Source organism: Photinus pyralis, unplaced genomic scaffold, assembly GCF_008802855.1.
Source record: "Photinus pyralis isolate 1611_PpyrPB1 unplaced genomic scaffold, Ppyr1.3 Ppyr1.4_LG2, whole genome shotgun sequence".
NCBI lineage: Eukaryota > Metazoa > Arthropoda > Insecta > Coleoptera > Lampyridae > Photinus > Photinus pyralis.
The window spans coordinates 9836270-9852072 of NW_022170403.1; the positions used below are offsets into that span (position 1 = coordinate 9836270).

A 15803-nucleotide genomic window follows, 5' to 3' on the forward strand; every position below is an offset into this window, starting at 1 on the left:
CGTAAAAGTGCTATAATAATGTCTGCCAAGATGAATGACACTGGAATTTTTTCGGACCTCACAAAACAGCCCAAAAATCTACAATGTAGGATTAACAAAACTGATGTTATTTAAGTTGTAAGATTCTCAGGACCACCTTTAACAACCGTTTTTGTTGTGAATAATCGATAATTAATCAATCGTTCTAAATGCAGTTTTTTACAACAGCGACCCTTTGAACCATTGGCTAGTGTTGGTGGTTCAGAAGTAGTATAAATAAGTAGAAAATAGATCTATGACTTATTAGCAATTGAGTTTTGCAACATGAAGGCCAATACTCTGTGTTTTGTGTTCATTTGGTGCGTCGTTCAGGTGAGTTGGCAACTTTCGTGTAGCTGCTCAATCATTGCACTGATTAGGTAACGTCCTCGGAGTTTCCCGATGAACTAATAGAGGACTACATGCGCGAGTGCATGGACGAATTAAAGCTCGATAAATCTGTTTTATCCAAAATGTTCGATGAAAAATTCAGGATGGTCCATGTGGACGAAGATGGAAAGAAGCTGCTAGAGTGTGGAATTAAAAAGGGTGATCTTATTTCTGCCGATGGTAAGATGAACAAGATAATGCTTATGAAGGACATTATCAATACTATCCGTCTCCTGGGGAAAGGCGATTCTGAGAAGATGGCCGAGGAAGTTTACAAAAAGTGTGATGAAGGGAATGCGGACGACGATCACATCGAGCGGATTAGACACTGGAGTAATTGCGTTCTTGACGAAATAGATAAGATGTAAGCGTTTCTGTAGAATAATGCATTACCTAGTAACAATACTGCTAGAGGCTTTGTTTATGAAGTAATAATTTTATCTGTTTGATAGTGACAAGTGTGTAGAATACGTTGAATCAATAAAAAGTTTAATTTGTCACCCTCTGATTACTACGAAACCGTTTTTTTCAACTCAAACACGTTGTTGGAGCCATATTCTTTACATATGAAACAAGACTATCGCATCCGTACCGAAAATTTCTCTTTTTCTCAGATGAATTTATGGATAACCCATAGGATACTTATCCTATTTATCAATTAACGGACGAAAACGATATTCATTCATCCACCCTTTAGACTTGAAGACGAGAAAGTATAAGGTGTGTCTTTAATGCAATGGATTTAATCGGAAACTTTCACCTAAAATGGTTTTTCAGAAGTTTTTCTCCACTAGTCTTTGGCGGGAGACGCTATTTACTGCTAGGTACCAAAACCAGTGCTTTTTTTTAATGAACAGTAAGGACTTTTAATAACTTAGTCCTGAAAGAGACCTGTAAAATTTCACCGGGAGACGAAAATATTACCGGCGTTTCCAAGAAACACTATTTGAAAATTGCACATTTCTCCAAACTATAAAAATAAAGGTAATTTAAGAACATTTTGTTGTAGTATTGCCACTTGTTGTCGATACATGGGTGACGGTGATACATTGGGTGGTTTGTTTTGATATGCAAGTGTTGTTTGTGTACTGTAAATGAATTATGACCACATGGGAGTAAACATTGTGATAAACGGTTGAAAAGTACCAACACTTTGCTCTATTTTGAATAGGTCAGCGGCGATAACCACTATCTGCAGTATTATTACATAGAATTACAAAATATTTGTAAAGATTTCCAAAAACCCAACGGATGACAGCGTGATTGTTACACAACAAAAGTGTATAAATAGACAAAACGAAACTTTTTGATGTTATTAGTAACTGTACCACCCGAAATGAAAGCTACCTCATTGTGTTTTGTGCTCCTTTTGTGTATCGTGCAGGTAAGATCCATACACAACTTTCTTCAAACGGCTGGTCAACTTGAACAATTTCCTAGGTACTTTCTGTGGAGTTCCCCGACGAACTGATAGACAATGCTACCCACGAATGCATGAAAGAACACAACGTCGATAAGGAGATGTTTTCTAAATACTTCGATGATAAATTTAGAATGCATGGCTTGGACGAAGTCGGAAATAAGCTAATGAAGTGTATATTTGAAAAGAGGAAATATTACTCTCCTGATGGTGGGTTAAATAAGGAAGTGATAATTAAGGATCTTGTAAAGACGCTTAAATTTGTCATCAAAAAAGAAGGGACGGACTATGAAGCGCTGGCCGAAAAATTCTACGAAAAATGTGAAGAAGTAAAGGATGCCGATCAAGGGGAACGCATGAAAAAGTGGAATAACTGCCTGGTGACAGAAATTGAAAAGATAAAATAAGCAATTATAGTAATAACAATAACAATGTAATTATAAAATAAATAATAAAAAAATAAAAATAAAATAAAAAACGAGTCACCCATGCTGGATGTATAGATTTTGTGTGATTCAAGGATCGAGTCCCGTAGAGGGTTATGGTCAGCTTTGTTTATCACTGATAACAACAGGAAGGGCATGTTTGTGAAGGAATGGACAACATCCACTTAAAAGTGTCAAGCCAGTGACAAACCTGCCTTACCTATTCATTCTTATCTCGGTCTGGCCCAGTAATCCCCCTACCGTACCCTCGGCAAAGGAGGACTGGATAGTTCTTCCTCTATTACCCTTGAGGGAAGAACACTCGTACCAGTGTTTGAGAAAAGGTAATGAATCTTCGTCTACTGGGGGTATTCCATACCACCCAGCACCCAGACCCTCCAGTACTACGCAAGTTTTGAGGGACTGGATAATTCTTTCTATATTACTCTAACACTCTCGTAACAGTGTTTGGAAAAAGGCAATTGAATCTTCGTATACTATGGGGTATTCCATACCCCACTAGAGATCACGCAAAGTATTTTTCTGTATTTCAATAATATTGATCTGATCGATTTCTCCTTCCTTGGTCTTTTGCTATCGAATCCTGTAGAAGAACGAGAGTGGTTGTGGCTTACATTTTATATTTTGACGATTTCCGTCATACCTTTAATAGTTATTTATGCATCAAGGGCATTAACGCGATATTTATGCCGAGGGCGACAGAGCCCGAGGGCCTCCGGCCCGAGGGATTGTAAGTCGCCCGAGGGTTAAATATTGAGTAATGCCTGAGGTGCATACAACATTTTATTTTTCATCGTTCCAAAGAATGCATTTCCAATATACAAATGTCATGATTATTGTTTGCCCAACATTAAAGTGCTTCATACGAATCAAGTTGCATCTTTTTTATTACATAATATAACTCCGTCAATCAATTTTACAGGCTGTTTGAGATCATAATGGGATGACAATCCATTATGCCCTCTCATTATGCCCTTGGGCGTAATAGACTGCTTCATATGTCACACACATATCACATATGACAGATATAATTGACATACGTATAATAAGCAAATGAAAAATAAAGGTATTAATGCCCATTTTAAAAATTCCTAGTTCGACGAAATTTGGTCCGAGGGTTTTCAACATTGAAAATCACGATTCTAAGATAAGTTTTTGAAAATTCAAAGAAAGGCATTTTAATTTCTTAGACATGTTCAATTCCGGTATGAGATCTAGTGGATTTGGGGTAAAATGTAAGGTGGTAGACCGTAACTTTTACCAAAATTGCATTAGCAAAATATACTGGTGTATTCCTCGTGGTCTTGCGTTTATATACAATTAATTTCATTACGTATATTGTAACCTAGTAACTACTTGTTGTATAACATGTTATAATATTTAATGTGCATTAATCTACCACCCATACATATTGCAATATGCAAAAGATGCGCTCTTGCACTTAAATCGCACCATGTTGATATTGTAACCAAATCTATGCTCAGTGGTAGAGCGTTGGGCTATATAGACGGAGGTCGGGTGTTCGAATCTGGTCTGGGGTAAGAATTTTTCATCTGTGGCAGAGATGGAAATTTCGTTATATCAGTTTCGAGCATTCTGCCGGCTATTCCCAATTCGTAAGGTAAATACCGGAGTAAAAATGCCCATTGCTAATAAACGACAATCAATCTTTTACCGGAAAAGCCTGGAATCATTGCATAATTATATAGGCAAGCTGAACAAAACGATGCCTTGTCCCCCACTCCCACTTTTTATATACTTATAGCGGAACCCTAAGGCAACCTTTTTCAACAATTGTCCCGATGATTTTTGCAAATCTACGGACTGAATTCTTAAAAATTGAAAAAAATTTCTTAATTAACAAAATAATGGAATAATTTCCGAAACATAACAAGAAATGCATGAAAAGCTCTCAGAAAGACGCACATTTAAAAAAAATACGTGCATAATATCCGATAATAGTTCACGAGAAATCAGTTTTTGATTTTGGTGCTTGTTTCCCAAATAACACAAGTACGAACATTGCAAATGCGTAGTACCATTGAATAATAGTGTTTTTATTCAATGGTAGTACGTAGAGCGCTGTATTTGCGGACGTACATTTCACGTGACTTTACGGTTCATGTACGCACATTTCTCGCACATGGAACGTTATTATTGCACTTTGTACATGCTGGGTACGTACTCTGCCGTACGTACATTAGACTTACTGTTATGTATGTATAATTTATTATTCTTGCCCCCGTACATAGTACGTACGGCAAAGTACGTACCTAGTTTGTACAAAGTGGTGCAAAAATATCATGCGGTGTACGTGAAGTGTACGTAAGTAAACCTTATGTGCACGTGAAGTGTACGTCCCTAAATGTAGGGATGTACGTAGTATGTATTTTCAATGTACGTACTTGTGTTATTTAGAAAGTAGCCGGGCAGTTCAGTCAACTATTTCTATTAAACAACAGAGTGACAACACCTAATATGCAATAACCGTGCGAGGGTGGAAATTCCTTTGCGTTTACATTATGATTACAGCGAAGTTCTTCTTTTGCAATTATCGAAAAATGTATTCGGTGTACGTGTACGTATTTTGTACGTTATCACGCACATCAGACGTAGTTACAGGTTCGTCACATGGACGTACGTACGCAAAATGGGACAAAAATGTACGTACAGCGGACAATTCGTGCTATATAGTTTCTGGGTCAACCAAAAAAGATTTTGAAAATCGGATAACACCAATTAATTCTTTGAGGCGTGAACTTTTTCTATGCACATCAGTAATAAAGGTCACGTATCGAATACAAATCCTAACTGGAACAAGTTGTCAATTTTCGAGATTACCTTTTGATATTTTTCCATAAAAAACATTAACATTTCAGAATGAACATTTCGGACTAAAGTTCAACTCTAAACAAATTTATTTGTGTTCATTTTTTCCGCAGAGCAATAGTTAACGAAATCAATCAAATGCGAAAAAATCGTTGGGTAAATATTGTGTATTTTCGTACCATCTGATTCTATCCCTTCTTAAATTTTATCTTGGCAATGAGTTGTAATTTCTAGCCCAGTGAAGATTATTCCGTCAGATTGGCTATAGGCAAATTATTTTTCTTCGGTACGCCATTACGTTTCTACTGACTTCGTGTTTACCTGTACAAAGGTTTTTGGTTTAGCGGTCACCATATTTCTGTAGGGTTTCTCTTCCTCTTTTTGATGTCTGCGGTTGTGCTCCATAGCAGCCTATTACGGATTTGTGTTTGCACATAATCAGTACTAGGTAGGTACATGTATGACAAAGTATTGTAACGTTATTTATAAATTCCGGGTTCGATTTATGTCAATATTTATTAAACAGAACTAAAACACTATAAAATCCGTACAATTTATATCGATTATTTATATCACTCACACTTCGCAATTTATATTTCCGCGCTCGATGTTTACGTACTCGTTCGGTAGTAGACTGCCGCGATGTTCGGTCCGCAACCATTTATACACGCAAGCAATGTAAGTCCAGAACATTCGCGCAATTACCAGACACGCTGCAAACATCCCCACCATCGCGCGTCTAGAAAATTCCAGAGCGCCAAAGGCGACGTCATGTCTGGAGCATTTCCGTTACACTGCCCCCTTCTTAATTCTGGACGTCTCGTTCAGAAACTGCGTTAGTATTACTTTTTAATGCCTCGTGTCGGAATCTGCAGTCAGAGCCTGCTCGACAAACAACTTGAAAAAGTAACAGTCCACAGTTTTGCGGAGGGTCGTCCCCTGTGGGTTGAAGTAGCATACTGTAATTCGAACGCTAGTGTTTCTAAAAATCACTTCGATCATGGTTCGCACTATTTTCCAGTCCAACCCATCTAAACCACATCCAATCTTCGGAATCGTCAAGCTATTTATGTCATAGTATGCCATGAGTTTCCTTAAGCTTTTTAAAGCAGACCAGAGGTTTTCATAGGTGGGTTTGCCTTCTGACGTTTTCTTTGAAACCAAGTAGAACAAAGAGCGTTGACTATCTTCCAAGCGCAGTACTTTACCCACTCGTGGTCTTTGCTTTAACAACTCGTCGATTCTTCCAAATCTTTTCCGGAATACGGAAGCTATACCTCTACTCATGCGAAGGTCTTCGGCGACACAATGGGCGATGGAAACGTTAACCGGAAGCTCAAAAATATTTTGACAAATTTCCTGAGTAACGCCAAATCGAGCTTTCTTCCGCTGGGCGTAATTTGACATAAAATCGTTAAAGTTTGGCTCGATCCCAAAGCTGCGTTCCTCTTCTCGAATACCTCTAACTTCTTCGTTGTTGTTGGATCCGGCATATCGTGCGAGTCGATTAATGTGGACAACTTTCGGTTTCCGGTGGTTCATTCTGATACGATATATCACGTCATTTATTTTCTTGATCACCTCATACGGACCTTCCCATTGTCTTTGTAGCTTGGGAGAAAGACCTCTTCGTCTCTGTGGATTGTGCAGCCATACCAGATCTCCAGCTTCAAAAGTTTCATTGGCCGAGCGGAGGTTGTATTGATTTTTCATGCGATCGCTGGCAATCTGAATATGACTTCTAGCCAAGTCGTGAATGTCGTTCATCTTCGCCTTTAGTTGGTCAACATAATTTTCACCTGCGACATATTCTTCATGGGGTTTACGCCCAAACTCGAGGTCACATGGAAGGCGTAGTTCACGACCCAACATAAGGCAGGCAGGAGTCTGACCCGTGGTCTCGTTGACGGCTGATCGATATGCCATAAGGAACAGGTGGAGGTACTGGTCCCAATTTTTCTGATGTTCTGCCACGACTTTTGAAAGATATTTACCCATCGTTCGATTCATTCTCTCAACCATTCCATCTGACTGAGGATGCAAAGGTGTTGTTCTTGTTTTATTGGCTCCTACCAATCGACAAACATCTTGGAACAAAGCCGATTCAAAGTTCCTTCCTTGGTCTGAATGGATTTCTATAGGAACACCAAAACGTGTAAAGAACTCCTTTACCAACACTTCTGCAACTGTTGCTGCCTCTTTGTTTGGAATAGCGTAAGCTTCAGTCCACTTTGTGAAATAATCCATAGCCACTAGGATATATTTATTTCCGCCATCTGTCTCGGGAAACGGTCCTGCGATATCGATAGCAACTCGTTCCATCGGACTACCAACGTTATACTGCCTCATGGGTGCCTTCTTCTTGGAAACTGGTCCGTTTCCAGTAGCACATAACTCACATTTTTGACACCATCGCAGGACATCTTCTTTACGGTTGACCCAATAGAATCGCTCACGTACCCTTTGCAACGTTTTCGTGATACCAAAGTGTCCTCCGGAAGCGCCGTCATGCAATTTTCGCAATACTTCTGACACTTTGCTTCTAGGTACTACTAATTGCAGCGTCGATTCGGTGCCATCTTCACTTTCAAGGGTCCTATACAACAGGTTGTCTTTCAGAGTCAGGCTATTCCATTGGCCCCAATAACTCTTTACTTCAGGACTTGTGGCACTAATGTCTTGCCAGTCTGGTCTTTGTCCGTGGCGCATCCAATTCAGAACAGTTTTTATACTTGGGTCGTTTTCTTGGGCCGTTTTGATTTCGCTTGGCTTCCACTCCTCACTCTCTACAGTTGTTCGCCGCAGATGGCCAATCTTGTCTTCTATTTTAGAACAATGTGTGCAGTTGTCCTTGCACGGTCTTCTTGACAAAGCGTCTGCATTATTGTGAACTTTTCCAGCCCTGTGTTCAATGTCGTAGTCATATTCCTGAAGACGTTCTAACCATCTTGCCACCTGTCCTTCTGGGTTTCGGAACTGCAAGAGCCACTTTAGCGCTGCATGATCTGTCCTTATCAGGAACTTGCGGCCGTAAAGGTACTTATGGAAATGTTCGCATGCCTTTACCACACCCAGGAGCTCTCGCCTAGTCACACAATAATTCCTCTCGGGTTTCGACAGTACTTTGCTGAAATAGGCAATGACTCTTTCCTGTCCGTCTTGCAATTGAGAGAGAACAGCTCCAATGGCGGTGTTACTGGCATCGGTATCTAGCACAAACTTTCCTTCATTTCTGGGGTAACCAAGGATAGGTGCGCTAGTAAGAGCTTGCCGGAGATGTTCGAAAGCTCTTTGACAGTCTTCACTCCATTCGTACTCATTGCCCTCTTCTGTCAACTTTATTAATGGTTTAGCAATGTTGGCAAATCCTTTCACGAATCGTCTATAATAGGTGCACAAACCGAGGAAACTTCGAATCTCGTGCTTGTTCTCAGGAATCGGCCACTCTTGAATCACTATAATCTTCTCTGGGTCAGCTGTAACACCATCACGAGATACGATGTGCCCCAAATATTTAACTTCTTTTTGGAACATAAAGCATTTCTTGGGACTTAGTTTTAAATTGGCCTCTCGTAATCGTCCAAACACCTCTCTCAGGTTCTTTAGGTGTTCTTCAAAAGTTTTTCCTACGACAATTACATCATCCAAATATACCAGACATGTCTGCCACGTTAGTCCCCTTAGAACTGCCTCCATAAGTCTCTCAAACGTCGCGGGGGCATTACACAATCCGAAAGGCATTACTGTGAATTGCCGAAGTCCAGAGCCTATAGAAAACGCGGTCTTCTCTCGGTCTGTCGATTCCATCCCCACTTGCCAATAATCACTCTTTAGGTCGAGTGTGGAAAACCATTGAGCTCCGTATAGAGTGTCCAAGGTGTCGTCTATTCTTGGCAGTGGATAGCTATCTTTCTTGGTGACCGAATTTAATAGACGGTAGCCAACGCAAAATCTTGTGGAGCCATCCTTCTTCTTTACAAGCACTATCGGTGATGACCAAGGACTATTCGATGGCTCGATGACACCTTGTTTTCTCATGTCTCTAATAATCTCCTCAGCTTCGTCTCGTTTAGCCAAGGGGAGTCGCCTTGGCTGTTGTCTAATCGGTTGGGAATTGCCAGTATTTATTTTATGGGTGACTATGCTTGTCTTGCACTTGTCCTGGTCGTTTACCGCGAACACATCTCGAAATTCCACAAGCATATTTTTCACCGTTTGTCGTTGTCTATTGTCCAAATCTGGAGTGTTTTTAATGACCATATCTATCAGCTCTCTTGGATACTTTCCTTTAGATAGATTTTCCGATTTCACAGAGCGAATAGCCGAGATTGGCACACACTGTCCAACTGCAGTTCGTTTGCTTAGCTTAACAGGACTATCTTTCAAATTCATAATTCGAATCGGAACGTCATTTTGAACTTTTACCAGAGCCCTAGCCACTAGAAATTCCTTTTGGTTCAGTGCTTCGACTATCCGTAGGCTTCCCTGGCGACAGTATCCATCTAAAGTGGTCATTATAATTTTTTCACTAAGTCCGGGTATAATGACGTCATGAGTGGTTAACAGGCGGATGACATCTTCTTTGTCTTCATGGAAAGGGAGTTCTTCATCGCCGACCTTTAACACGCCCTTTTTCACGTCTAACACAGCTCCGAGTTTCTTAAGAAGAACCATTCCCAAGATGAATTGATCAGAAATACTCAGCATTAGCACCCTGGTGAATTGTGTAACGTTATGACGTGTCGTAAGATGTCGTTGGCGTTTAAACTATACTTGAAATATTGGTCTTGCTATCAGGAATTCGGAAAACGCACTTGTCTTCGTACCTACGTTTGGTGCGGATAAAAATTTGCAATTTATTTAGTTGCGTTTAAGAAAATTTCATTCCAATCAATTTGCATTGAATATTCCTATTGAGGATAAATTTTAAAAAGAAAAGGTCATAGAACCGTAAGTTTTTAATTTTATTATTTCAAAATTGTAACATTTCACCACATTTTAGTTTTTTGTACATACCGGATTTGGGCCCCTGGAACAGAAAGAAGGAGCATTAGTTTCTGCAGCTTCCGTATTACCAAAAAAAAACAAATTCAGTAGTAGTTTGCTCTAAATAAAAAAAAAACAACTTACCAACTTCAGCAACTTCTTCAGGAGTGTTCGTCGATAACTATTAAGTCACTATCTACTGGTCAAAAAAAAATTTAATTGCATCTTCAGACGACGGCAAGAGACAGAAATCAAACGCAAGGTTAGCTAACATTTCACCATTCGGTCATCATTTACTCATTTCATTTAAAATCTTCCATACCAAATTGATACAAATGATACGTAATTTAGTTGAAAAGTACCTACCTGTTTTTTAATAATCCAATGTAAATTACTTTAATTTTATATTTTGTTCTGCGATAGCGCTATCCCGTCTTTATTTAATTTTTTTTTCCGTTTAATCTTATAATTCTTGTGTTCCTTTCATAAAAAAAAAAACCTATAAATTGTAAAGGGTACTTGATACTTGGTTGGTATTAAATAACAAAAAAAAGAAAAATTCATTTTGTTTTTTTTGATCGCGCTAGGCGTGATAAAATTTGGCGCCCAACGTTAAATAATAGAAACTGTGATTGTTGCTATCTCTTGTGTTTGCATACTTCTAATCGCAGTCGCCATTTTAACCTTAAGGTCAATTTATATCAACATTTACCTGTCATATCAACAAATTTTACAATGAATGTCAATGCTTTAAAATCTGACGAATTGACTGAAGAATTGCGCTTCAGAAATATTGATGCTACTGATTTTAATGTGGATCAAAAACGGAAGCTGTTACGTTCAAAGTTAGCGATGGAAGCTTTAAATCCATCAGTATTAATTTCTTATGCTCCTGTTGAGTATGATGTGGGTGTTGAGTTGAATGATTGTGAATTGAAAGTGTCTGAGTTAGAGATGTTAGTTCAAGAATTTCTTTCAAACCCATCACCACAATTCTATACTCGAATACATACACGTTTATCGCATATTCTTGCTAGAATTAATCGTTTAAGACCAGATGAAGCTCTTAAAGTTGCGTATGATAATATAACTTCACGTTGTCTGGAATGTATTGATAGAATTGGTAATGCACATGATTCACTTCAAATTCAGGACGCTGATAATGAAAGCGATCAAGGTGAATTACAACAAAATAGCTTGCCTCGCGATTATCAACCTATTGCTCATTCTTCTCGATTCATTCCCCGTGTATCTTTTAGCGCAGAACGCCCTAATGAAGAAATTGAACCAATAACCCAGGTTGGTGCGCTAGCTAATAATAATAATGACGTTAATATCTCGCAAAGATTGGATCATTTAAGACGAGAGCTAGATCGTCTTCAATTTACAGAGCTCCCTCCCAACCGAAATTATGCTAATGCGTCATATGTAACCGGGTCAAAATCTGTGCCAGTGTATAAATGGGGATTGGCATTCACAGGGGACGTAAATGAATTAGGTGTAAACTCATTTTTGCAACGTGTAAATGAATTGAGAATTGCTCGGCACATTTCTACCGAACAGTTGTTTGATAGTGCTGTTGATCTTTTCAAGGGGGATGGTTTAGTTTGGTTTCGTGCTATCAGAACCCGAGTGTCCACTTGGGAAGAATTAGTAAATAAATTAAGATATGATTTCCTACCAACAAATTTCGACGATGAGTTATGGGAAGAAATAAAGCGCCGTAAGCAGGGGCAGGATGAAAAACCAAGTATTTACATAGCGTCAATGCTAAACATGTTTGACCGATTAGTAGAAAGACCTTCTGAAAATTGTCAGTTAAAATACATTTTGCGAAATTTACAACCCTACTATGCAACTCAACTTAGTCTAGTTGACATAAATTCCTTAGAACAACTTCATAAGTGTTGTAAACGTCTTGAAGAGACTAGATTACAAAATTCACGGTATCGTAATCCTTCAGCGGGACCGTCATTTAAATTGGAACCCGATTTAATGTATAAGCCTGCATTGAAAAAAACACAAGTCAATACCCTCGGTGCTCAAAGTTCAAAAAAGCAAATTACTATTAATTCTAAACCTAATACAGCCAAACCTACGACTTCTTGTTACAATTGCGGGAATAAAGGGCATACATTTCACACTTGCTTGGAAGAACGAAAAGTTTTTTGTTACGTCTGCGGTCATAAAAATGTTTATTATAGTAGCTGTCCTCGTTGTAATCCAAAAAACTAATTACGGACAAGGATATTAGCAGCCACTCCTTGTCATGTAATGATCTTATGGCTGAAACTAAATCGTGGAAAAATTGGCTGCATACTGTCAATACATTTTACAAACCATTTCCAAAAGTTTGTTCCAATTTTGTACATAACAAACATGACAGCCGTCCTTACATATCACTTTCTATTTGCGGCGAACGAATTCGTGCTCTGTTCGACTCGGGTGCAAACCAGACTATTCTTGGAAGTAATGGTTTGTATTTAATTAAAAAATTCAATCTTATTCTGAAAAGTAATGGTCATGAATATTACCTTTCGACAGCTGACGGTAAAGATCAAAAAGTTTTGGGAACTGTTGAACTTCCTATTATTATTGATGGCGTTTGTAAATCTATTAATGCTATAGCATGTTCAAGTATTTTAAATCCACTAATTTTGGGGATGGACGCGTGCTATGCTTTTGGATTCAAAACTGATTTTAGTACCGATAGCTTTAAAGTAACAAACGTTTCGGCATTGCGTGCTCTTCACGGAATCGATGATTTGGATGAACAACAAAAGTTGGAATTAGACACAGTCATCGATAATTTTAAAAATATTTCGGGACCATGCTTAAGTAGGACAAATTTAGTGTCACATTTTATTGATGTAGGTGATGCGCAACCGATCAAACAGCGGTTTTATCCTCTTTCACCAGCCATGCAAAAACATGCCGATGCTGAATTAGATCGAATGTTAAAAGAAGGTATTGTGAGACCATCCAAATCACCTTGGAGCTCGCCTATGGTACTTGTTCGCAAGAAAGGCAGTAATCCTGAACAATATCGTTTATGTTTCGACGGTCGCAAATTGAACAGCGTTACAAAAAGGGATGCTTACCCTTTGCCCTATCTAAACAGTATTTTGGACGGTTTGCGAGACGCGCGGTATCTAACCTCTATTGATTTAAAACAAGCGTTTTACCAAATACCGTTACACCCAGATTCATGTGAGAAAACAGCTTTTGTGGTTCCTCGTCGAGGGCTGTACGAATACACAGTGCTACCTTTCGGCATCGCTAACGCGCCTGCTACACAGCAGCGTCTTATGGACACTTTGTTTGGGCCTCTATTGGGGGAGAAAATTTTTTGTTATTTAGATGACATTATTATCATTTCATCCACTTTCGGGGAACACATTACTCTATTAAAGGAAGTTTTTCTTAAACTGCAAGAAGCCAACCTCACTATTAATATCGAGAAATGTCAGTTCTGCAGGTCGAGTCTTAATTATTTAGGGTACTTGGTAGATAAAAATGGTTTACATACTGACCCTAGTAAGGTTCAAGCAATTCGCGAATTCCCAAAACCTACAACTACCAAGGAAATTAAAAGATTCTTAGGTATGGCGGGATGGTACCGGCGGTTTGTTAAAGACTTTTCTACCATTTCTGCACCCATTTCCGATCTCATAAAAGGGAAATTCAAAGGGCAAAAGATTAATTGGACCACTGAAGCTGATAAATCATTTAACTCTTTAAAAACTATTTTATGTTCAGCTCCGATACTTGCTAGTCCTGATTTTAATAAAATGTTTAGTCTGCAATGTGATGCCTCTGGTTATGGTGTGGGTTGTGTGTTGACACAAGATGACGATCGTGTTATTGCTTATGCTTCGCGAACGCTAACAAATACAGAACGTAATTACTCGGTAACAGAAAGAGAGTGTTTAGCGGTTTTGTTTGGTATCGAAAAGTTCAGGGGATACATAGAAGGTACCCATTTCCATGTTATCACCGATCACTACTCCCTTATTTGGCTAATGCAAATGCGCAATCCTTCAGGTAGATTAGCTAGGTGGAGTATGAGACTTTCCCAATATTCTTTTACGGTTATACATCGCAAGGGAAAAATAAATATTGTCCCAGATGCCCTATCTAGGTCGCCGGTAGAAGTTTGTGCACTTAAAATTACACCTAACGATTTTGATGGATTTTACCAAAAGATGTTAAACGAAATTAAAAAATTCCCAGAAAAATTTCCAGATTGGCGGTGTGAAAATGAACTGATCTTTAAATATGTTCCAAATCAGCATAATGTAGTTTCAAATTTAACTGAGTGGAAACAATTAGTTCCCAAATCCAAACGAAACCAATTATTAAATAAAATGCACGACCATCCAACCTCTTCGCACTTAGGAGCTCTAAAAACGTACCAAAAATTATCCGAACAATATTATTGGCCTAAGATGAGGGCGGACGTTTCGCGGTATGTTAGGCGTTGTGAGATATGTGCTGCGAATAAATCTTCTCAGCTCAGTAGGCCGGGTTTAATGGGACAGGAAAAAAAAGTTTGCTATCCATTTCAATGCCTATCAGTTGATATCATAGGGCCATTACCTCGTTCATTAAAGGGGAACACGAGTATCATTGTGGTAGCAGATTGGTTTACAAAATTTGTATTACTTAAACCAGTTCGACAAGCGCATGCCAAAGCAGTTGTAGATTTTTTAGAAAATGATGTTTTCCTAATTTTTGGAGTACCTCAAATATGCATGGTAGATAATGGACCACAATTTATCAGTTCACAATTTAAACATTTAATAAAAAATTATAACATTCCTCAAGTGTGGTATAATGCTAACTACCATCCGCAAGTAAATTTTGTAGAGAGGGTCAATCGGGTTATTGGCACCGCCATTAGATCATATGTTACGGACAACCATCGTAATTGGGATTTAGAAATATTCAAGGTGGCTCATGCTATTCGGAATTCCGTGCACGATGTTACAGGTTATAGTCCTTCTTTCCTTAATTTTGGGCGCATTGTTCCTATTTCAGGGGATTATTACAACAAACTTGAGATTATGAAAGAAGACGATCTAAAAATTGGCGATAGAGAAAATTTGGTGAATGATATACATAATTTGTCAGATATTTACAAAGACGTAAATCAGCGTTTGCACCGAGCCTACGAAAAAAATACAAAATTTTATAATTTAAGAAAACGACCATTAAAATTTAAGGTCGGGGACACTGTTTGGAAAAAGAACTATACTCTTTCGGATGCGTCAAAATATTACAGCAAAAAACTAGCACCTAAATATCAGAAGTGTAAAGTAAAAAAAATTACTGGTCAACTTACATATGAATTAATATCGGAAGAAGGCAAGAACTTAGGGGTTTATCATGTAAAAGACCTCAAACCTTATTACGTAGAGGAAAATGAGTGAAAAAACAAGGGTATGTGTGTGATACGAATGTTGCATGGATGAGTGTGTTTTTTGTTATATTGTCGTATGTATGAGTTAAATTTTCGGTAATAAGACACATAAATTATTTCATATCGTTTCATTACTTTAGTAAATTCAGATTTGTATTAGTTTGAAAACTGTGGTTTCAAACGTTTGGTTGGGGGTGTGTAACGTTATGACGTGTCGTAAGATGTCGTTGGCGTTTAAACTATACTTGAAATATTGGTCTTGCTATCAGGAATTCGAAAACGCACTTGTCTT

General features: G+C 38.5%; 2 protein-coding genes and 1 long non-coding RNA gene across 3 annotated transcripts; all 3 read left to right on the forward strand.

Moving 5' to 3' along the window:
* Window positions 1-223: 223 nt before the first annotated feature.
* Window positions 224-908, forward strand: LOC116164594. Its single transcript, XM_031478788.1, has 2 exons — window positions 224-351; window positions 399-908. The coding sequence occupies exons 1-2, from the start codon at window positions 304-306 to the stop codon at window positions 774-776; spliced, it is 426 nt and encodes a 141-aa protein (XP_031334648.1). The 5' UTR covers window positions 224-303; the 3' UTR covers window positions 777-908.
* A 534-nt stretch (window positions 909-1442) lies between these two features.
* On the forward strand, window positions 1443-2319 carry LOC116164593. Its single transcript, XM_031478786.1, has 2 exons — window positions 1443-1792; window positions 1849-2319. The coding sequence occupies exons 1-2, from the start codon at window positions 1718-1720 to the stop codon at window positions 2233-2235; spliced, it is 462 nt and encodes a 153-aa protein (XP_031334646.1). The 5' UTR covers window positions 1443-1717; the 3' UTR covers window positions 2236-2319.
* Window positions 2320-10002: 7683 nt separating this feature from the next.
* Window positions 10003-10178, forward strand: LOC116164117. Its single transcript, XR_004143811.1, has 2 exons — window positions 10003-10053; window positions 10106-10178. It is a non-coding gene; the product is annotated as an uncharacterized LOC116164117 (long non-coding RNA).
* Window positions 10179-15803: the final 5625 nt, after the last annotated feature.